The 22,016-nt window shown below is 57.8% G+C and overlaps 2 protein-coding genes and 1 long non-coding RNA gene across 3 annotated transcripts in view; 2 read left to right on the plus strand and 1 right to left on the minus strand.

The window, feature by feature from the left end:
- SMG6 (SMG6 nonsense mediated mRNA decay factor) overlaps positions 1 to 9,756 on the plus strand; it is a 214,824-nt gene extending 205,068 nt beyond the window's left edge. Inside the window, exons 16-19 of the mRNA XM_090257748.1 lie at positions 1,231 to 1,384; positions 4,367 to 4,578; positions 4,891 to 4,972; positions 8,022 to 9,756. Of these exons, the coding sequence (XP_090113874.1) occupies positions 1,231 to 1,384; positions 4,367 to 4,578; positions 4,891 to 4,972; positions 8,022 to 8,152 (579 nt within the window). The 3' untranslated portion in view covers positions 8,153 to 9,756. The remainder of the gene's footprint in view (positions 1 to 1,230; positions 1,385 to 4,366; positions 4,579 to 4,890; positions 4,973 to 8,021) is intronic.
- A 351-nt stretch (positions 9,757 to 10,107) lies between these two features.
- HIC1 (HIC ZBTB transcriptional repressor 1) lies at positions 10,108 to 14,509 on the minus strand. Its single transcript, XM_090257764.1, has 2 exons — positions 14,371 to 14,509; positions 10,108 to 12,923 (listed from the first exon to the last, which is right to left on the minus strand). Exon 2 carries the CDS (start codon positions 12,901 to 12,903, stop codon positions 10,759 to 10,761), a length of 2,145 nt encoding a protein of 714 aa, XP_090113890.1. The 5' UTR covers positions 12,904 to 12,923; positions 14,371 to 14,509; the 3' UTR covers positions 10,108 to 10,758.
- A 4,441-nt stretch (positions 14,510 to 18,950) lies between these two features.
- LOC149997869 (uncharacterized) lies at positions 18,951 to 20,284 on the plus strand. The gene is made up of 2 exons (XR_016514016.1): positions 18,951 to 19,044; positions 19,180 to 20,284. It is a non-coding gene; the product is annotated as an uncharacterized LOC149997869 (long non-coding RNA).
- Positions 20,285 to 22,016: the final 1,732 nt, after the last annotated feature.

Raw genomic sequence — 22,016 nt, forward strand, 5'->3', positions numbered from 1 at the left:
CGCGTATGGTAGAAGGCCGTGAGGGCATGCCGGAACTGGGACCTGCTCACCTGGCCCTTGCCAGGTTTGTGTGAGTGCCCTCCAGCTCTGTTCACCAGGAGCACGCCTTCTGGGCAGAGGCCGGCAAATCATTTTGCTTCTGGGCCATGACCCCCAGAAGAGGAGGCCACACAATGGACTTTGCTCCGAAATAACGGGCGTACCCAGAGCCACTGCTGCATACAAGCCTCAGTCAAACGGGAGAAAAGCGGGTTTTCCCAGGGGTTTATGGAGCTTCCCTGAAAGAGGTGCGGAGCCGTAAGACGAACAGGCAGTAAGCCATGTGCTTTCCAAGGGGCCCCCGGTGCTATGTGCAGTGGTTTTTTAGTGATGGTGCATAGGAGACACTTTGACTTTCATGATGGGAATTTCGTTTGCGCTGGTAAACATGACTTGGCTGTCAAACCCTTGATGCCATGGATATCATTGCTTAAGAAGAGACTAAGCAAAAATTGAGTTAACAAAGTCAATTTAAAGGAAAACATCAAGTAAATAGTAGTATAGATGGTACAGAGTCATGGCGGAAGAGTGCAGGTAGAACACAAGAGACTAATGTTTAGGAAATTGCCAGTAGGGGAAGGGGAGGTGGCAGTTCTGATCAGTCTCAGTGTTTCTCTGCAAACATGCGAAGTGGGTCCTAATCCATCACACTGTATGGACTCTTGGAGCTGTGGGGAGACTGTGGTATTAATTATTAGTTGTTAGCATCACTTTTTTTGTATAGTCTTTGAGTTTAATTTTTTTTTTAACTACACAGTGAAGTAAACAAATACAAATTCTGTTTCGGATCTGTATGTGCACATATAAAGTATCTGGATTGAGAGGCACTCCTCTGTATTATATGTGAAACTGCTTTCATATCCAAGGAACTTAATTCGCCCTTACAGATTTTTTAGCCCAACGTCTTATTTTCAGAGACCTGTTATTTTTAATACATCAGGTCCTTTCTCAGTCCTGCGCAGGGTTTTAGCCACGCCCCATTCCCCGGGGCCATTTGGTTTATGTTGATTTTTATTGCAGTGCTTTGCCCAGCCCTTGGGCCTGTCCGTCAGGCCGGACAGGGGTTGGCTGTTCCTGGAGGGGAAAGAAGCTTGGGGGGCAGGATGCTGACACAGTGTGGAGTCAGGGCCCTGGCTCACCCACCCGCTTGCCTGCTCACTCTGGCTCACTCACCATTCTGTGTCCCTGTAGGCTGTCCTGGAAGACCAGAGTCAGATGAGGCAGATGGAGCTCGAGATCAGACCCTTGTTCCTCGTACCAGACACCAACGGCTTCATTGACCACCTGGCCAGTCTGGCACGGCTTCTGGAGAGCAGGAAGTACATCCTGGTGGTGCCCCTCATCGGTGAGTCAGGCCAGGGCAGTCCTGCACACGCACCGCAGCCCCCGCTACACGCAGGTCCCAAGCCCAGGGGGCCCGCAGTCAGGGCCCTGCTGTGTGTGTGAGGCAGGATTTGTAGGGAAGTAGGAAATGTGTGGGGCAAGGAAAACTGTTTAATAATCAAAGCAGTTGAAATTATTATGGCTGATCCATGGCTTAAACTGTGTGAGCAAATGGACTCCTGTGTCCCAGCAACCAGAGGCTGCATGAGCCCAGCCCTTGTTTTTATCCTTATAAAGCTTGCAGTAAAACAGCAAAGCTGGTTCCCGTTATTGGTAAACACTCAGCCCTGGCAGATAACGGCAGTGCTGCTGGGTGGTCTGGCAGGGAGGCTGGGAGGATTTTGAAGTGGTTAGATGCCTTTGGTCTGATTGTCTTGTAGCTTTTCACGATCCTTCTATTGGTTCGAGGTAGCATTCTTCTGGCCAATGTCACCCCAAGGCCGGGCCGACAGAAACCCTCCAGAGCAAGCCCTTGGCTCATGCCTGTGGATTCCTGCCTCTTGGGCCCTTACCACTGTCTGGTCATTGGTGCTGGTGCAGGGTCAGCATCTCAGGGCCCAGCTAGCTTGCTTCCCTCCTCAGGCAGAGGAGTGCAGCTGGGCTTTCTCCAGGAGACTGTCTAGGCACCCTAGGTTCTTAGAGCTCTGTGGTAGGTCAGCCTCAGGATGGGCTTTGGGCTCTGGGCCCCTGTCTAATCTAGCTGACATAGCTAATGTAGCTGAGGACTACCCTGTGGAGAGAGAGGGTCTCAGAGAGGATTGGGAAGCCCAGGCTTTATAATGTCCCTTTCTCAGCAGCCACTTGGGGCAAGTTCAGGAGCCCTGTCCTCGGGAAAAGCCCCCAGACTGGCAGTCTGCCTGCCAAGCCAGCCACCTCTGACATTCATGCCAAGATGTTCCATTGGGCCTTCCCTCCCAGTCCCAAGTGTCTTAGTGCCAGATGAGGGTGGAAACAAAGGGCAGGAAACATCCGCCCCTGCAGAGGCTATAGAACCCTGGGGGGTTGTGGGAAACACGTTAGCACCACCTGAGAATGTTGGCACTGAAGCAGCCCTCGTCCCGCCTCCACCCTCCCTGTCTTCCTTCCCCCTCCCCATGTGGCCTGGCCAGAGCCTCTTAAACCCAGGCTCTTAGACCTAAGGGAGGGTTTTCTGTTCTTCAAAAGTAGAGCAGCTTTTCTCCCCAAGGCAAAGCAGCAAGACCATCATGTTGTTCTAACTTGCCCTCTGCCCTCACTGGGTCCTGGGTTGGGGTGGCTTTCAGGATAGCATGGCTCTGTGCTTTCCTACCAGGAGGTGTTCAGGGGGAAGAAAGTAAATTGGACAGTTTTTTGCTAGATGGTCAGGAAATGGTATAACTGAGAGAGGTGACATCTCAGGAGTACCCTGTGACTTAGAAGGAGCCTCAGACACCGTCCCAGGCTGGCAAGGTTCTTGTTTACTAGCATGGACTGTGCACATAGTTTCCTTGTTCCTAGGTGCTCCAGTGAGTGGCAGAGCTGCAGTCACTGGTCTTGAGGAGCTTTTGGTTCAGTGGAGAAAACCAGATTTGGTGGGGAGGGAGCAAACATATGAGAAAACCCAGAGGATACATGCCAGATAAATAGATGACCCCCAGGGGCGTTGGGAAATGACAACTCTGTTAAGGCAGTCCAGGCCAGCCTCTTTGAACCTTCCTCAGCTGGGTAGGGCCTTGGACTCTCAGGGTCTTTAGAAGGAGCTCCTGTTTAACGAGGCTCCCTCAGTGGACTCCTGCCCTGTGTCCAGAGCACAAAGGGTTAAGCCAACAGCCTTCCCTGCTTATTTCTTGTGCTCTTTAACCTGCTCTATGCTTCTTAGGCCTGACCCCAGCATCGAGAAGCCCCGCCTGGTGCAGAAGCACAAACAAGCTTCCCCTTTGAAGCCTGTTTAGTTTGGAAGCAGGAAAGCCGATTTTGGGATGGAATACCAGTTTTTTGTGTTTGATGTTCTGTTTGCTGTACCATATACCCATCTACCACTACACCCCAACTCAGCCATACATTGTGTGGACCCTGTACCCCCGGGTTGCTGAAAGCATGGGCATTGTGTGTGTGTGTGTGTTGCCACATGGGCCTTTTCCAGAAAGTGAATACCCAGACAGTGAGTGCCAGGCTCACCATGGAACAGCATGCTCATGCTGATTCCCCAAGCCATGAATCATTGCACCGAGGAGAGGGCCTCAGACCCCAAACTCTCCCGGAGCCCCCAAGGAGTGCATATTTCCCACTTGACCTCAGGCTTTTGGCTGGAATTTTGGAAAGAATCTTCACCAGAAAATGAAGCCGTGTCCCAGACACATAGGCAGGCAGGCAGACAGACAGACACACACACACACACACACACACACACACACACACACACACACACGTTCGGTATCAGAGGAGGTAGATGTGCCAAGGGCATGGTTTTGGGGAATACCAGGGCTCTTGCAAGTAAGGCCATGACTGCTGGTTCCCACTTGGTGACCTCCTGCCCTCTACTGGGGCATGGGGCGTAGAACTTCGCCCCCTCTTAAACTGCTGTGTTTGGGGCGCAAGTGGATGAGGGTGAGTGCCTCTTTCCCTTTAGTTGCTACATACCCTCACCTCTCCTGAGGGACCCTTTCAATTTGATCCTATAACTAAGGAATGCAATAGAGGGGCCAGGTTTCTTCTTCTGAATACAGCAGCTCCAGAAAATCCCTGTACGTTCCTCCCAGAAGAAGTGCAGGGCCTGGAGGAAGAAGCAGAAAGAGGAGAGAGCACTGTGGAAAGTCTGGATGCCTTCTGAGCCCTAAGGTCCCCTACTTTCACTGGAAGACTTTTGTGTGGCAGGGTAGATTCTGTGGTCTGGGAAGGAGCTGGCTGGGGAAGCGAGGCCCAGGGTGAGGACAGGCATAACTGCTGATTGCTGAGGCCAATACCATGTGGAACTGTGTCTCACCAGTGATCAACGAGCTGGACGGCTTGGCCAAGGGTCAGGAGACAGACCACCGGGCCGGGGGCTATGCTCGTGTGGTGCAGGAAAAGGCCCGGAAGTCCATTGAGTTTCTTGAGCGGCGATTCGAGAGTCGGGACTCTTGTCTACGGGCCCTGACCAGCCGTGGCAACGAACTTGAATCCATCGCCTTCCGCAGTGAGGACATCACTGGCCAGCTGGTAAGCTCCCCGCAGAAAGGGAATGCTGATCACCAGCCTTCAGAATAGGGTCTCCAGGAGAAAGAGGCTAAACCAAGGTCAGTCAGCCTGAGCGGCTGATGAGGGAGCCACCATTGAGGCCCAAGAGTGGGGATGCCATGTCCCGCAGATCACTCTTGACACAGCTGGACTCAGCTAAGTGGGGCCAGGGCATGTACGGGAGGAATTCTGGGAGGTGACCCTCCCCAGCACCCCAGAGGCAGAGTATACCTGTGCCTCCTCCTCATGGCACCCCGCCTGCCCAGGAGCCCCTCTCACACTGTCTTCCTGCAGGGTAACAACGACGACCTGATCCTCTCCTGCTGCCTTCACTACTGCAAGGACAAGGCTAAGGACTTCATGCCAACCAACAGAGGTATGGCTCTGGCCCCTGCCCTGCCTGGGCCTACCATCCTCAACCATAGGGAAATTTGAGGAATTGGGGGTCAGTCCTGAGGCAAGCTCTGTTTCCTGCCCTCCTGGAAGTCATACCCTCCTATCATAGCTCCCCCGCCCCCAGGAAATGTCAGGTAGACCCTGGGCCAACTAAGGATGGGCCTCGCCCAGGAAGCTGGGCTCCAAGCAGTGAGCTTTCCCATCGGCGTGCATCCATTTCCTTTCTTGGGTCCTCAGTGAGTTCTCTGACAGCAAGAATGTCTTCATGATTCAGTGTAGCTTATTCTGGCCACAGTCTCCTGAGCCCAGCCCTCTGCAGCTCCTCAAGGACAGTCCCCAGTGGTCCCTGCTCTGGGCCATGCTCCTCCTCGTAGTTTATGCCTCACGTTTACCCTTTATCAGGCCGGCTGTGGAGGCACTTCCCCACTGAGTAGTGGGTGTTTCTTCCTGTCCCGTGGTGGGGGCTGCAGCACTCTGCAGGCGGGCTGGGGCCAGAGGCTAGTGAGAGCTCGAGCACCTCACTGAGCCTGGGACGTTCCTGCACAGCCCTTTGGTGTCAGCGAGACTCGGGTGTTTTCTGCTCCCGATTCCCAGGAATCTGGCATTTCTTCTTCTGGAAGGAATTCCTGGGATCTCCTAGCTCAGCGTCATCCGCAGAGCTGATAATTCGCACCATTTGGTTTCTGTCTGTGTATATGTCGTCTCTTGTAGTTGTCTTCTAGTCACTGTCACCCACCTCCTCTGCTCACTTCCTAGCCCTGGCTCCCAGGCTGGCCTGGGGATCGACTTCTGTCCTGCTGCTCCTCCCACCATATCAGTGCTGCCCTCACCCCCGCCTCAGGCTCTGTACCATGGGGTGATGATGAGTCCACACTGCTCTTCACGTGGGTCCTGCCACGTGGCTTGCACACTGTCCCTTAGAACCAGATCTGAAGCATTCAAGTGTAAAAAGGAGTCCTGGCTAAGCTAAACAGAGGGGCTTGGGCTCTGCGCCCATGCAGCTTCCTAGAGGGGCATCTTCTTCGGGAGAGGGAGGCAGGAGTGCAGACGGCCTTGTTGGGAAGTATGGTTCAGATACTGCTGTGGCCCCACCCAGCCTCAGAGCTGTTTCGTTCTTAGCAGAGACACATTTTGGCTTTGACCCTACTAGTCTCCCTACCCCCCACCCCCACTTCACCCCAAACAGCCTACAGGAACCCATTGCCATGCTGGGGACCGCCCCTATCAGAATTACATCAGCAACGGCTAGTGTAATCAAACCCCATTTGTCAGTGTGAATTCTTAGCAGATTAACTTGTCAGATTCACAGAGAAACTGTCACCAAATGTTTATGTGTAAACGATGTTGAATTTTAAAATCATGTGGATTATGGCGGATGGGGCCTGACAAGATGACAGTCTCTGGTTTCTAACAAAGTGAAGTTACCAGTGTCAAAACAGAGGATGTTTATTGTTAAAAATGTCTCAAAGTATCCACAGAAACCCCTGCAGACCCCTGCCAGCAGTGCTGGGCCTTGGCTGGCTGACCTAAAGCCTGGGCCTCTCCTGGTCTGAGTCCCGGGGCAGGAGTGGCAGAGCTACAGACAGACTCGGGCAGCCAGCTGGGAGCCCCAGGCAGCACCGCACACCACCCGCCTGACCCGGCACTCACGCCCCAGAGGGTTCAGGCCCAGGCGTGTGAGCGGTCTCAGAGCATCCCTTTGACCTGCAGCCACCTTCCTCTCCCTCTCCACCCACCACAGCCCCTCACCGCACATCACTCCCTCCTTCCACCTCTCCCCTTCTCTCATTGCCGTCAACCCCAAGTGCCTCTTCCTCTTCCCCCAAACTCCTCCCAAGGCTGACAGCCAGTTCTCAGCTGCCCTGCCTGGAGCTGGCAAGCCTGAAACTGCTCAGGTCCGACGCAGACGTATGTATGCAGCCCCCCAGCCCAGCCAGCGCCCCGCAGTCAGTCAGTAAGCCCCGCAGGGCGTTTCCTGTGCCTCCCTGTCTGCCAGACCTCCATCAGGAAACAGCCTGGGACTGACGAGTGGACTTGCCACCTGAGGGGCCTTGCCAGGGGTGGGGATATCACTTGTGTGAGTACTTGGCCCTAGTTTAAACTCTCCCTGGTACATTAAAAGGTTAGGAAATTAGGGGAATAGAGATGGTGGAGGCATCCTGCTAAAAGTCTTCTAAAAAGAAGGAAGGCTGTCTCTTTGTGCCAATATAGAAAGATCTTTAAAATGTACAAAATTTGAATAAAGTAAGTAGGGCTAGTATGATTGTAATATTGTAGGGGTAAAAGCTTATATACCAAGTATATACACTTGTAATTTGCGTAAAGAAATCCGGAAGCATCACAGATCTACCCAGGGAACAAAGCCAGGCACGCCGAAGGGAGAAAACTGGGAGCCTGCGCCTAACTTCACCTTTTTCTCTTCTGTGCTCTTCGAGTTTCACCATGGACTACTTGTATTTAACAGAGGCAGTCATTTGGCCATCGCATCAGGGCCATCTTGGCACAGCTTTGCCAAGGACCCTTTTACCACACCCCCCGAGAGCTCCTCTGAGCTAACCCCTCTCCTCACACCTGGTACTCCATCTTTTGTTCTCTCACAGAGCACTGATCAGAGCACTGATCGACCTGCTGGCCCTGGCAGGAGAGGATGTAGTGAAATGAGTATTCTGAGTGCAGGACCAGCCATGCAGCTAGGACTGGGGTTTCTTTCTCCCTCAGTTCAGAGTCCTGAGAGAGGAGTGTGTGGAGGCCAGCGGTCTGGGCAGCTGTCAGACACAAGGCAGCACAGGCCTATGCTAGAGGCAGGGGTCCAAAGGCCAGCCTCGGCCGGCATGGCCCTCCCTCCCTGCGCCAGCAGTGGGGCGGCATCCTCCGCTGATAGTCTGCATGAGGGCAAGCATTTGGGGAAGGACCAAGAAATGCCTGGGCTTGACCCCCCAGGACCATATCCCCCTCCAGGGAGAGGGGAGGCAGCCAGTGCCTCTGCCTCTTGCCCTCAGTGAGGCTCTTCTGCTCTTTCATACCGACAGAGGAGCCGATCCGGCTGCTGCGGGAAGTGGTGCTGCTGACGGATGACCGGAACCTGCGAGTGAAGGCGCTCACGAGGAATGTACCTGTGCGGGACATCCCGGCCTTCCTCGCATGGGCCCAGGTGGGCTGAGGGGGCTGCGCCGGGGCCCACCCCCCATGGAACCGTTCCTGAGAGGCCACCAGGTGCCCGGTGCAGCACGGAAGATGCCCACATGCCTGAGCCACTACCAGTCCACCCAGACAATAAACCATCCTCTTCCAACTCGCGCCGTGGCCGTGCTGTGGGGGAGCTGCTCCTCACAGAGCCCCTCACAAGGGTTGGGCAGAAGCTGCTGGGACTGTCCTGGGCTAAGATTTAGTAGGGAGGTGGCTGGCTGCAGTGACAGCAGGTGGGCCAGCTAGGTAGGCTGCCCCTGCTCGCAGCCTTTCTCCCTCCGCCTGCCTACTTCAAGGGCTGGGTGAAGGCCTTCTAAGTTTAGGGACTCAGCCGCTTTCTCAGGTGGAAGTGGGGCAAAGGGGTTAGATTTTCCATCAGGTGCAGGTGAAGTCACGGGTTCCTTTCATCCTCAGAACCCCTGTCCCAAATGGGTCTAAGAGGCTTGGTCATGCCATGAAGAGAGCGCCCAGGGGGGTCTTTCTCCTGGCAGCCTGAATTCCCACATGGACCCAAGTTAGGCTCTGGACACTGTTCCGAACAGCAGCCCTAGGCGCCCACTTCTACCCCAGCCCCACACCACACACACATCCTGCTGTTCTTCCTTCCCTGGTCAATCTGGGTCCGTTGCACTTTGCCACTTGTTTTCCCCGTGGATGGTCATGGGTCTAGAGGGAAGGGACTTCTGGTCTCAGGCCCATACTTCCTGGGTGGCCTTTGCCAGCTTCCTCTCCACTCTTTGGCCTTCCTTTTGCTCTACTTCCCACTGAACAAAATTTCCTCAGACTTTTCTCAGTTCTCCCCTCCCCTCTCTTTGTCCTCCCTCTCTATCCGCTCTATCATCCCCACCCTCCTTTCTAATGGATCCCTCACCTCCCAGGTCCCCTCAATTTCCTCACCTGAGTTCCTTTCCATGGGGGTTCTCACTTTGAATCTCCCTCCCCCTCCAGTACCTGTGGCAGGAACCTAATTAAGCTTTCTCACCCCTGACCTTTCCCAGGCCCATACTCTGAAAAGTTTCCAGGCTAGTGCCTGGAAGAGAGCATCATGTAGCCTGGGGTTTACACCCAGTTTCTAGCTTTACCCTAGAAGAACTTGACACAGGGGCCTCTGAGTTTTTTGTTGCCTTTTTAGCTGGCACCTGTGTTCAAAGCCTCACTCGGGAGGCTTCCTACTGGGAATGTGTTCCCACAACACAGGGACAGAGATGAGGGGAAGACAGGGTTTGGAGGAGGAGCCAGGAGTAAGTTTTGATGGGACCAGTCAGGGTGTCCACCAGAACCCTTGTCTGACCGTATAGCCTTCCCGGAGGTTGGAAGCAAAGCTGTGCCCTCCCGCGGCCCAAGATTATGCCAGAGAGGACTGTGCAGGACAGCCATGGCCAATGGTTTGGGAGGTATTAGTTCCTCAGGGCCTCAGAAGACTGGGCTCTTTGGGATACGGTATCCCCAGTCTCTCCTTTTGAGATCCTCCTCTGGATGAAGGCTAATGATGGGGTGGGTGGGAGACCCGGCTCTCCTTTCTGTCCTATTTACAGCACTGGTTTTGTTTCCTTAATAAATTTTTAGTTATGAAACCTATCTGACCTCTTGCTGATCTGTCTCTGGGACTGGGGAGGGAAGACTGTCCAAGCCTCTGCACCTGTGTGAGGGCTGGGTGTTTCCTCCGACCACCCACCCTGGTACGGCACCCAGGTCCTAGTGCAGGGCGGAAGAGAGCTGCAGGGTCCAGGGTCCTTGATTACTGCTTTATTGCTGTTTGGTTCGAGTATAGAAAATGGAAGCGGCTCTGGAAGAGCCTGTGTACAAGGTAGAAAATATACAAAAGAGGAGGGAGCTAAAGAGACCACGTTCCAGCCCAGCCTGGGCTTGGGATAGGGGACTCCCCAGGGCGCATGCAATAAATATGGTCCGGGGGGGCCCCAGGGAAGGGAGGAGGGGACACCGCAGGAGTGGGAGACCGGGTAGGCCAGGGCTGTCTTGACTCTCTGACTTCAGAGGGAGGGAAGGTAGGCCCTGGGGCTAGTGCCACTTGTGCAAAATGAGGAACTTCACATTATCAGTCCCGGGGCGGGTGGGAGCGGGGGGCAGGGGGCCCTCCGGCCGGCTCAGTCCCCTCCCAGCTCCCCAACTCTGCCCGACGCTCCGACCCCAGCGGGGAGATTCACAGTGAGAATGGGTGTGGTCGCAAGGGCCGGAGGTAGGGCTGGGAGCGTCCCAACAGTGACACCCCTACCCCTAAGAGCAGCACGGGGCTGGGGGAAGGGGGCCAACGAACCACAGGAAGAGGCGGAGAAGGGCCGGGGGTCTCCTTTGGTCAAAGCTGATATCAAAAATATAAATCTCCCTTTCCCCAACCCACCCTGTCCCGGGGTTTTCCCCTCACCCCCATCCCCGGGCTAAGGCACAAAGCAGTGAGGCCAGGTGAGGCCGCAGAGAGGTGGGGTCGCTGCCACTGCTGTGACGCTGCCGCTGCTACTATATAGTCCCGGCTCGGTTTGTCTGCTCGCTGCCACCGCTGCTCCCTGGGGGCGCGGGCCGGGGACCACGCGGCGTCGATGAGGCTGGCTGGCAAGGGGCCCTCTAGGTGGGGGAGAAACGGTCGATGGTCCGGCCGTCGGGCCCGGCAGCCAGGTGCGCTCCCTGGCTCAGCACCTCGGCCGCCTTGTCCGGGCTGAGGCCCAGTTCCGCGGTGAACTTAGCCAGTGGGTAGAGGCTCTCGAGCGCCACCTTGGGGTCGTGCAGGAAGTGCGTGGTCTGCGCCAGCAGCTCGGCCGCGGCCGCCTTGTCCTGCTGCTTCAGGCTCAGCTGTTCAGCCGTGAGGCGGGCCACAGCAAACACGCCCTCGGGGAAGTCGAGCTTGCCCTTGCCATCGGGGCCGGGGACGCCGGGCAGACCCCCCAGCCCCGCCAGCGCCCCGGCTGCGCCGGCCGCGCCACCCACTGCGTGCATCTTCATGTGGCTGATGAGGTTGCGTTGCTGTGCGAACTTGCCGCCGCACACCTGGCACTCGTAGGGCTTCTCGCCCGAGTGGATGCGCATGTGCTCGGTGAGGCGGTACTGGCGCGTGAAGCGCATGCCGCACGCGTCGCACGCGAAGGGCTTGAGGCCCAGGTGGCTGCGCATGTGGCGCGTCATGGTCCCGCGCTGCGTGAACTTTTTCCCGCAGATGGTGCATGGATAGGGCCGGGTAAGCCAGTGCGTCTTCTCGTGCTGCCGCAGTGTGGCCGGGTCCTTGTAGCTCTTGTCGCAGGACGCGCAGCGGTATGGCCGCAGCAGTTCGCCCAGTCCGCCGGGAGCCCCAGCAACCTTGTCCCCACCGCCTCCAAAAGGGGGCCCGAGGCCAGCGGCTCCCGCCGCTACCTCAGCCGCCTCAGCCCTGCCATATAGCGCCTCCTCCTCCTCCACGTGCGCCTCCACATGCGCATTCAGCTGCTCCGAGCTGGGGAAGCCCTTGCCACACGGGATGCACACGTACAGGTTGTCACCGAAGCTCTCAGGCTCCCCATAAGCCAGGTGTGGACATGGGTAGCCCTCGAGGTGGCCTCCGGGAGGGCTGGGATCCTCGCTGCTGCCAGTCTCCTCGCTGCTGCTTTTGTAGTCGTCAACGTCGCCGCCTGCACCAGGCCCATCCAGGCTGCCCGGGTATCGCGACGGTGGCGCCAGGCCGAGCGGGGGTCCCCCGGGTGAGGTGGCCGGGTCTCCGCCGCGCTCCTCGCAGCGCTCGCCGGGGGAGCCGCGCTCCCGGCCTAGCTCGTCGCCATAGCTGCCCAGACCTGGCTCGTGCTTCATCCAGCGGTAGAGGAGGCTGGGCCCGTCGGGGCGGCCGGGGGGCTCGGATCCCGGACTGCCGCCGCCACCACGGAACGGGTCCGGGGGCGGTACGGCCTCCTCCAGCTTCTGGAAGGGCAGTGACGACAGCGGCGGCAGGACGAGTGGTGGCTCCTTGTAGACTGCGGGGCCGACGCTGGGAGGGCTGTCTGGGCGCGGAGGCAGCTCACGCTCTCCTGGCGGCCGCTCGGGAGGCACGGAGCCGGGCGGGCTTTTCTTGGACAGGTCCAGGCCGCAGAGCGGAGAGCAGCGGCGCTCCGGGGCGCAGAGAGCGGCTGCGGGGCCAGGGCCCGAGGCGTACAACTCGGCGCAGTGCGTGTTCACTGCGGCCTCGGGGCCAGACGACGGCTCGGCGCTGGGCTGTGGCGGAGGCCCGGCTGGGGACGAGTAGCATGTCTGGATGACGGGCGTGGCAGCCCGCAGGCCCCGGCCCGGCCGCCCATAGGGTGCGTAGCCGCCGCCGCCACCGCCGCCGCCCCGCAGGTGGCAGTACTTGCCGTGGCGCTTCAGGCGCTTCTTGCACAGCGCCACGAGGTCGGGGATCTGCAGGTAGCTGGCGGCGGCCAGCACGGCACCCAGGCTCGGCTCGGTCCCCGGTGCCACAGCCGCCGCCGCCGCGGCCTCTGCGCCATCAGCCAGGCGGCCGGTGTAGATGAAGTCCAGCACCAGGCGGAACACGGCCGGGCTCACCATGTCATGGTCCAGGTTGAGCAGGTTGTCATGCACCACCAGGGACTTGAGGTAGGCGCTGCTGGCCGCCAGCACGTTCTTGTGCGCGCGGAAGAGGGCGTTCTGCACCACGATGATCACGTCGCACAAGAAGCCCTTGGTGCGCTGGTTGTTGAGCTGCAGCAGCAGCTGCCTGGAGTGGCTGGGCGCCTCCATCGTGTCCAGCATCCTCTGCCCAGCACAATCTCCTGCGGGGACACACACCAGTCGGGTCAGGGCCGCATGAGCCCTCGCTGCCGGTTCCCAGGCCGGCGCCTCTCCCCTCCACTTCCCCTTCCCCTCAGCTACGCAAGGGCATGGCGCACCGGCCTGGGCACTGGTGGAGGATGAGTGGGCTCCGAGCGTGGAAGCCTGGCCCGGAGGCCCAGACCAGAAGGAGCAGGACAGTGGCTGGTGAAGAGGAGGCCAGGCTGGCCTCCACCCCCTTGACCGGAGGCACCGGGCACACAGGCTGGGTTCTGGGGGCTTCGAAGGAGAAGACTGTTCTGTCGAAGTGACCCTTTCGGAGACAGCCACTGGATTTGAGGAAAATGTCCGCTTCAGGAAAAGTCATTCAGGGCCGAGAAGTTTGCCCAAGTGGGATCTAAGGGAGCCGAGTGGAAAGCGCCTCCCGCCTCGGGAGAAGTTGCCCCAGTTGGGGGAAGTGATCCGGAGGAGGGGAGCGCCGGGCCGCCGTGGCACCGCCCTGGCCGGGGGCTGTCAGGCCCTAGTTGGGGCCGGACGGCGGCCTCGGCGCGGGGAGCGGAGGCAGCCGCTGCGGTGGCGGGCAGAGCATGAAGGCCGGGCGCTGGCGCGGGGAGGGCGTTATATCGGGGCAGGAGGCTGAGGCAGGAAGCAGGTGGGGGGGAGGGGGGGAGCCACGCAGCTCCCAGGGGAGGGAGGGGGCAGCGCCCCGGGCGGGCACGGCGCGCAGCCGGCTGCGGCCCTGACCCCGGCCTGCGCCCCACCCGAGTCCCGGCCTGGCCTCGGCCTTAGGTCTGCATTCACAGCCCGGCGCCTCCCTCCCCAGCTCCCCTCGGCCCCTTCTCCACGGGAACTCCGCCGCCCCAAACTTAGGAAAAAGTTTCCCAACTTCAGACAGGCCGGGAGGGGCGCGCCAGCCCCAGTCCCTGGGCTCCTAGCTTTTCCTCTCGCCCCCCATTTCAACAAGCCGGGAAGCCGCGGGGCCTGAGCCGAGCCCTGAGCCGCCCTGCCCGCCCGCTTGCCCGCCGCCCGACACTGTTCCCGCCTGGCCCGCAGGGCCTCGAGGCCCGTTACCTGCGGCCGCAGCGGGCCGGGCTTCCCTCCCTGCGGCGGTGGCAGCTCTTAGCCGGCGCCCCACCCGCCCCGCTGCCAGGCGCCGAGCTGTGCCAGGGCAGCGCCCCTGCCAGCCCCGCCCGCCAGCTCTCCCCTTCCCTTCCCCTCGCCTCTCCAGCCCATGTGCGGGCAGAACTGGCCCCGGCCGCTGACCCCGCCGTGAACCCGGCGCGGAGCAGCGACCCGGTGGTCTTGAGTCCTCTAGGGGTGACACCCGGGGCTCCGAACGCCAGCCGCGTTGGGACGCTCGCACCGGAGGATGCACCGGAGACGGCCAGAGCTCGAGGATCGGGCTGTCCGGGTCCCCTGTCCCTCCCGGTCCCCAGCCCGAGGACCCACCTGGGGGGCATGTCGGAAGCCCCGGGCCCGGCTACCGGCGGATCCAGGGGGGACGTGGCTGCGCTGCGCTGCCCTCCGCCCGCCGGGCCCCCGGTCGGTCTGTCCTGCTGGTCCGTCCTCCCCGCGTCCTGGTCGCGTCTCAGCCCCGCCGCGCTTTCCGCACACTCTTATCTGGAGCGGCCCGGGCCGGCATGCTCTGCTGCAGCTATGGCGCCACCTCGCGGCCACGAGGGGCTTTGCGCAGCATAGCCACAACCTCCTTCCCGCGCACCTGGCCTGGAGGCTCGCAGATGCACAGCTGGATGGGAGAGGGGGGCCTATTCGCCGTTTCACCCTCCCAGATGTGTCTACCTAGGGACCCAAGCCTTGAACCTTCGAGCGCCACACACCCCGGGGTTTTGAGCATAATGCTTCCAGATCTGTACATATTTCCAGATTCTCACATTGCCCCAATTCGGAGAAGTCCTGCCCTAAAGGAAGAGACTGGTGGCAGTAGATGGGGGAAGGAGATTAAGAAAACCCTAAGGGAGAAGAAATATCCTTAGATATTTCTGGATGAGACTACTGTATATACCCACCCCCAAGCACACCCACCCTCACTAAGACACGTGGGTTCGGTATGCATAGAATAAGCCCATTTGCACCCAGATCCTCTCCAGGTTTTGACACCCGTGGGCGCGAGTGTTTGCACAGACACACAGCTGACCCCTCTCAGTAGTTCAAGTCCTGGCTCTCTGGGATGTTCCGGGGGCTGCCACATAGAGCAGAGGGGTTACCCAGACAGCTCGCCCTGAACTTGGTCTCTGGAGGGACCCCGGGATATTTGACTGGGAGTGATTGGACAAAGCCTCCTGGGGGTCCCGCAAAAGCAACTCAAGCCCCCAGATTTCACAAGTGAGACGTCTGGAGGGACCCGATTGGACGACGTTTTCTCCAACTCAGAAAGAAACGGGACAGGAGGGCCTGCTGCCCAGCGAAGGCCGGGTCCCGCACTGGTAGCGGGCACCAGGTCTCGCCGCGGCCCATGCTCCGCCTCCTCCCTGAACCTCCTGACCCCCGCCCACACGTGAAGGGTGGGAGTGGGTCTGCGAGAATGCCTGCAGCTTATGATTGGCTGCGCCTCGCTCAGCCGTGGCAGGAGAGGCTGGGGCACAGAGTTACCATAGTAACCGGTGAGGTTCGCCCAGATCTCGGCTCTCCAAAGGCCTTGGAGAGCTTAGCAACCACGCAGGGACGCTGAGCGGGTGGGGAACGCTCTCACCTCCCCCGGTGCAGTCCCCAGCCCCCAAGTCCCCTCCAGAGGTTGTGGCTGAGTCACTCATTGAGGGGACGCCGGTGAGGCCACTCGTGGTCTCATACAGACCCCACGAGTTCGGTCGCCCCCAAGAGGCTGGCTCCCTTTCCTCTGCAAGGGACTTCATGGCCTTGGGGCCAGGCCAGGAGGTGGCTCCTGGTCTCTATTGGTCCTTCTCACTCCCACCGCGTCCTGAGTCCGCCCTCACCCTGTTTCCACTCCGTGTTCTGGGTCAATCTTATTCCAATCCTCTCTTCCATCTCCCCATGGAACCCTCACTAGGGAAGTGGTGAGGTTCCAAGTATGAAAATGGTGGACTCCAGAGCTGCCAGCCTCTATGGACAGAGGGAGGTGCTGTGCGCTGAGAGGGAAAAGAGAATGGGGTGCTAGAGGGAGGCAGGAAGGCTCTTAGAGCTGGGCTTTGATGGATGAAGAGGAGTTCTCCCCCAGGCAGGAAGACATTCCTGGAGAAGATAACCTCTGGGACAAAGCCTGGAGGCAAAAAAACTTTAGGTGGCTAGATCCCAAAGGACTCCTCTGACCCCGTTTCTGCTGTTATCTTTTATCCTCTTGATGGGGCCAGATCCCAGCCTCACAAGGAATTCCTTAGCTCTGTGTCTCTTTTGTGCAGTGGGTCTGTGCACTGTAAACCCACCCCAGTGTCTGCTATGCCCACCGGCCTTGCTTTTCGTTAACACTCTTCCCAGATACCCACTTTCTAAGTTAACTCACTGCCCCAGCCCCTACCCTCAAGCTGTCCTTACATCTGAATGGAAAGGTCTCACAGACCTGCCCCCTGCCCCAGCCTTGCTGCCCTCCGGTGGACTTCATTTGATCTTTCCCTCCCCACCTAGTTCTACCTGCTCTGGCCTGGTACTGCCCCTTCCCCACCCCAATCCAGCTTCTCTCTCTGAGCACACTCCCCTCCCCCATTTAGAGTCTTCCTCAGTTGATGGAGCTAAGCTGGGCCAAAATCATTCATTTCCCTGCTCTTGTCCAGGGGAACTCTGCCCCCCATGGCATGTCCCCTTCCTGCCAGTTCTGACCTCCAGGAACTCTCCTCCGGGTGGTCTCTGCTCTGCCACCCGCCTTGAGAACCCTCTCTGCCAAGCTGCTGCTGCTGAGCCCTTGGTCTCCTTCACTCATTATCACCCTCAAGTGAGCTCTGCCAATGCCTGTCATTCCACAAATGGGCCCTAAACTCATTTTGCTGGGTGCCAGGCTCTGAAACTGATATCGACCTGTCCTCTCCCACTCACTGAGGCTTCTTTTCCTCTCAGTCCCCTTCTCCTGCCACCTTTTGCCCAACTTCCCCCCAGAGGGCCCTCCCTTGCTCATATCCTGGGAATCCAAGCCACGCTCCTCAATTTTTCTGCCTTGCCTCGGGTCTCCAGCTCCCGACTGGTACCCTGACCCCCACTGGGCATTCCTTCCAGGTCCAGCCTCCTCCTGCAGAGCCTTCCAAGGCCCCTGAGCTCCCCTACTCTTCTCCCAGACTCCCCCCGACACCACAGCTCTAGATGCTGCTCTCCCAGGGTCCAGCTTCCTCTCCTGCCTTACTCCCAGGGTGACGACACCTCAGGGCCACTGGGGTGCCGCCGCGGGGCATCTTGTGACGTCACAGAGCCGTCGGGTCCAGGAACTGAGGTGTGGAAGTGGGGACTACAGGATGAGGACGTTGGAAGACCTGGGCGAAGGGTGGGGTCGCGCCCCAGGTGTCCCAGAGTGAATAAATACGTAAGAGGCCCGTCCGACCTCCCGACACTATCCTCCCGCAGGCCCCTCGTAGACTGGGGGGCACGGGCTCCCCCTCCCTGTTCCTGCTTCCGGGCGCCCTCCTCCCTCTCCTGGCTCCCCATCGCCTAGGTCTCCACCCTCCCCTCGCCACTATAAATAGCCCCTCTTCCCGTTTCCTAAATTCCCTGCTGACGTCGGCAGCGCGTCAGTGTGTAGGAGCCGCGGCTGCATGAATGAGCGGCCGCACGAGTACTACGCGCGACTATAAAAGCCGCCGCGCCAGCCGGGCTGCAGGAGGCGAGCGGGCGCTGGCGCGACACAACCGGACAGGTACCCGGGACTGACTGGCCGACAGGCGACAGACATGGACAGGAGGGCAATGAAGACAACGGCAGGCGGCAGGTTGGAGGGCCCCTACGGGGTGGGGTTGGGAACGGGGTTGGGGACAGGGTTGGGGCGAGGTTTCCCTGGCAGTTCGTGGGGCCCTGGCCGGAGGCGTACACAGAACCCTCTGCAGCACCTGCCCGGATGGAGAAGCAGCCACTTCCGAAGAGCATCGAACAGAGGACGGACCCCAGAGTCCCCGCGGCTTTTCCTGGGGCTCCTGCGCCATCCTCCCAAGAAAGTGGGGTGAAGGTACTGGCGTCTCAGGAGACGTGCCCCCTCTTAACCCTACCCGCAGCGCGGTGACTCAGCCTCGCTGACCCTGGCAGCTGAGCCGGGCACCGGCTGCGGCTTTCTCGGGACCCCCACCCTGCATTCAGCCGGGACACCCCTTCCCCGTCCCGCTGGGCTGGCCCCTCTGCCTCCCGTCGGCAGGTTCACAGGCACATCGACAACCTCCCGCCTCTGCGCGAGGAGCTGTCCTCTCAGGACCAGGCGGGGGCGGGGCCTTGGCGGGACAGCCCCGCCCCACCCCACCCCCCCACCAACACCCCCGCCACCGGAAGTGTCTTTCAGCAGGGACATCTTTGACGTCACAGGGCTTTGACGTCAAGGGCCGCGTGCCTGTCCGCGAGCGCTGGGGCCGAGAAAGGCGGGAGTCGCGGGGGAGGAAGAGCAGCAGTGCCCCCAGCTGCGGGTGACCGAGGCTCTCCCCTGCACCCCTTCCTTCCCCGGGCAGCGCGCCGGCACCTTGGCTGTAGACTGCTTACTGCCCGGGCCGCCCTCAGTAACAGTCTCCAGTCACGGCCACCGACGCCTGACCCCGCCCCAGGACCGCGGCCCCGGCCACCTGCCGCGGCCCCGGCCCCTGTGTCCCTAGGGGTCCTCAGTCCCACGCTCGCTGCTCGCGCCGCCGCTGTCCGCGGTGCTGATCCAGCGCAAGCTCCGCCGTCAGGCGGTCCCTTCCTTGGTCCCCAGGGGCTGCGAGGGGCAGCTGGCCCACACACATATCGCACAGCCCCGTAGCAGTCCGGCGCCGGGTCCCTGCCGCGTGCGCCGCCCCTGGCCCCCCCGCGCCCCGCAACCCACGGTCTTGACGTCAGCCTGACTGGAGCTGCGGCGCGCCCCGCCCCCGCGTCTCCAGGGCAACCGTGGCTTTCGATTGTTACTGTGGGAACCTGAGGTAACAGTCTACAGCCATGGTCGCCCCGCAGCACGCCCACGCGCCGCGCCACGCCGCCCGGTTCACTGCCATCACAGTAAGGGGGAGACCAAGAGGAGGAGGAAGCGGGGGTGGCGAGTCAAAATTCAAGGTGTCTGCGGGGGTGTCGGGAGTTTTGGCTCAGGCAGGCGGGCTCCTCCCGCATCTAATGGCCGAGCTTCCACCGAGGAAGAGAAGAAAGCGGGGTGAGCGGAGCTATGTCTGACCACCCAGCTCAATGACCATCCTGTTCTAGCCAAGGTATTGCAGCCAGGGGATGGCGAGAAAAGGGGTAGTTATGAAATTTGGGTTTGTTTTTTTGTTTTTATCCTCAGTGGGAGGCGGCTGGGACCCTGAGGCAAGAAAAAAATGTTTGCCTCCTGGGGACTGAAGTGGGTAGACAGAGGAAAGTTTTCCTAAATATGCCACACTCTTATTCTCCGAAGAACCCTTAGTTGAGTAGGCAGAAGGCAGAGAGTAATTCTTGAACCCATTTCCTGATGGAATTGCAGTCTCCCCTCATTCCTCTCCCCATCTTTGCTCCTCTGAACCATACAGGAAAAGAAAGGTTCCCAACCCTCAGAAAACCAGTGCGCTTGTAAAGTTAACCAGGTCCATGAAGTGTTGTCTGAACTTATCAACATCCTCCCCTCAGTCTTTCTCTGGGCACTGGATCTCAATTGGAGACTATCTCAAATCCTAAAGAGGGGGAGTGAGTCAGAGGGGCCTGAAGTTCTATTGTGCCAGTGAAGTGTCAGCAATGACGTCTTCAAAAACTGTGTAGGTCATCTACCATCACCAGCGTCACCTACAACAGGGACTGACTGTTGGATATTGGGTGCAGGACTTCCCTAGGGACAGTATTGGGAATGACTAATGCAACCCAGCCCTGCCACCAGTTAATTCAATTTTTCTTTACTTTCCCATACCCCTTCTTTTCTTTATTATTTGTTATTTAATTTTACTTCCTTCTCTTCTAAACTTCTAAGACAGTTGGTGCTAGTTCCACAGGTAATCAGTGCTCACAAGCTGCCTTCCCCCCAAGGACCCTGAGGTCTTACATTAAAACGCAGTCGATTCCGGAATCCAGTGGACATCCATGGGCAGATGTACTGTATGCAGGTGGGAGCATGTACTGCGAAGCAGGAGGTCCAACCAGGCTTCACCATCAACTGGCTGTTACTTAAGGGGCTGTGTTGTTTCTAAGCTTTTTGTAAAATGAGGCAGCCTCCTTTTGGGCAAGAATGACATGAGGACCAAATAGGATGATGTAAGTAAAACCTTTTAAAACTGCAAAATGCTGTTTTGCTCTTAAGTACTATTCTATTAGTCTACTGTGTCTTTGTGAAGGGGTAGTGGTGTTGGGGAGACCCCAGCTCTGAACACTTAGGCAGAATGAACAGGAAAGGGGGCCTCCTGAAATTCTCAGTTGATCTCTGAGCAGAACCTCTGGGACTGGGGCTGTTGAGAGGTTCTTTGCCAAGGGACTCTTCCAGTTGCTTCAGGAATCTAAAGTGGAGTGGAAGGTAGGTAAGAGAAATGTAGGGATATTCTGAAGAGACCACGTCTTTTGCAGTTGGGACCCATCTGGAGAAGGTGGTCGGAGGGGGGAAATAACCAGAAGACTGTACAATGTTAAGTTTTTTAGTATCTTGGAAATCATTTAATGCACCCCACCCCCAACTTATTTTATGGATTAGGAAGGTGAGGCCCAGACAAGACATGTAGCCCAACACTAGTGATTGGTGACCTCTGCTCACCTTCTATGGGGCAGCCGAGAAAACAATGACTAGTGAAGGTCAAGAATGTTTGCATTCTGGATGTGAACTAACTTTGGGTAAGTTATTAGCTTCTCTGTACCTGTTTTCTCAGTTGTAAAATTAATAATAGTATCTACCTCATTAAGTTGTGAAGATTAAGTCAGACAACTATAAAGCTCTACTTATCACAATATCTGGCATAGTTAGCACTCAATATACGGTATTCCTCTTTCTAGCTTCTGGATCTCCTTTGCCTTAGTTATAAATTGAAAATGTTAGATCAATGATTCTTGAGAGCTTGCTCCCCCTCCCTAGTGCAGTGCAAGAATCACATGGTGGGCTTTTATCAAATAACACATATTACAGACTTATATTCTAAGCAATGGTTTCCAAATGTTATGTTGCACAAAAATGACCAGGGATTGCTTGTCAAAACAGATTCCTGGGTCCCAGTGATTGACTCAGTAGTTTGGAGTTTGGTGCCAGGAATCCAAGATTTAACATGATGCTGATGCAAGTGGTCCATAGAATCTCTATGTGTGTGTGTATGGGGGGGGGGCAGTCCCCTAAGATTCTGTTGTTCCCCGAGGACATGATGCCAGGTGACATACAGTATCTCACTTATTGGAACCAGTGAATCACATAATCTGCCCCTTCTGGGGGATTTTATGATGTTGGGGAGAATTCTCATCCCAAGTATGAGAATACTGCACCCAATACTGCTCTGCTCTATCTTTACCCTCCTAACTTTATGCCCTGGCTTAAAATTCATTCCCCAATACATCGTTGCTTTCTCTCAATTACTCATTTATATGACTTCTTTATTTTAGAGAGGGGAAGGAAGGGAGGGAAACATCAATGTGTAGTTAGTTGCCTCTTGCATGTCCTCAAATGGGGACCTAGCTTGTAATCCAGGCATGTGTCCTGACTGGGAATTGAACCCACAACCGTTTGGTTCTCAGACCAGCACTCAATCCACTGAGCCACACCAGCCAGGGCCCCTCTTCTCCTTTAATTTTCACAATAATTCAATCAGCAGGAGCTGTGGTACACAAGCCATTGTTTTCACTTCTTGGGACCTTGCTAAAGGGGGGCAATTGCTGTGAGAGCTCATGAACCCTGAACTGCAGAGCCACTGAATTCCATTTTGAACTGCTTGCTTCCAGAGACCAGGAATCTTAATTTTTGTGTGAAATTACTAAAACTTTATAAATTCCATAAATCCAAATTTTTCTAAAATTCTGTGGGCCAAATCCAACAGGTCTGTAGG

Source organism: Furipterus horrens, unplaced genomic scaffold (genome assembly GCF_987537825.1).
Source record: "Furipterus horrens unplaced genomic scaffold, mFurHor1.1.pri manual_scaffold_11, whole genome shotgun sequence".
NCBI classification, from domain to species: domain Eukaryota; kingdom Metazoa; phylum Chordata; class Mammalia; order Chiroptera; family Furipteridae; genus Furipterus; species Furipterus horrens.

Bases quoted from the DNA above. Each gene is read 5' to 3' on its own strand.
- HIC1 (XM_090257764.1), bottom strand. From the start codon at position 12,903: ATGCTGGACACGATGGAGGCGCCCAGCCACTCCAGGCAGCTGCTGCTG.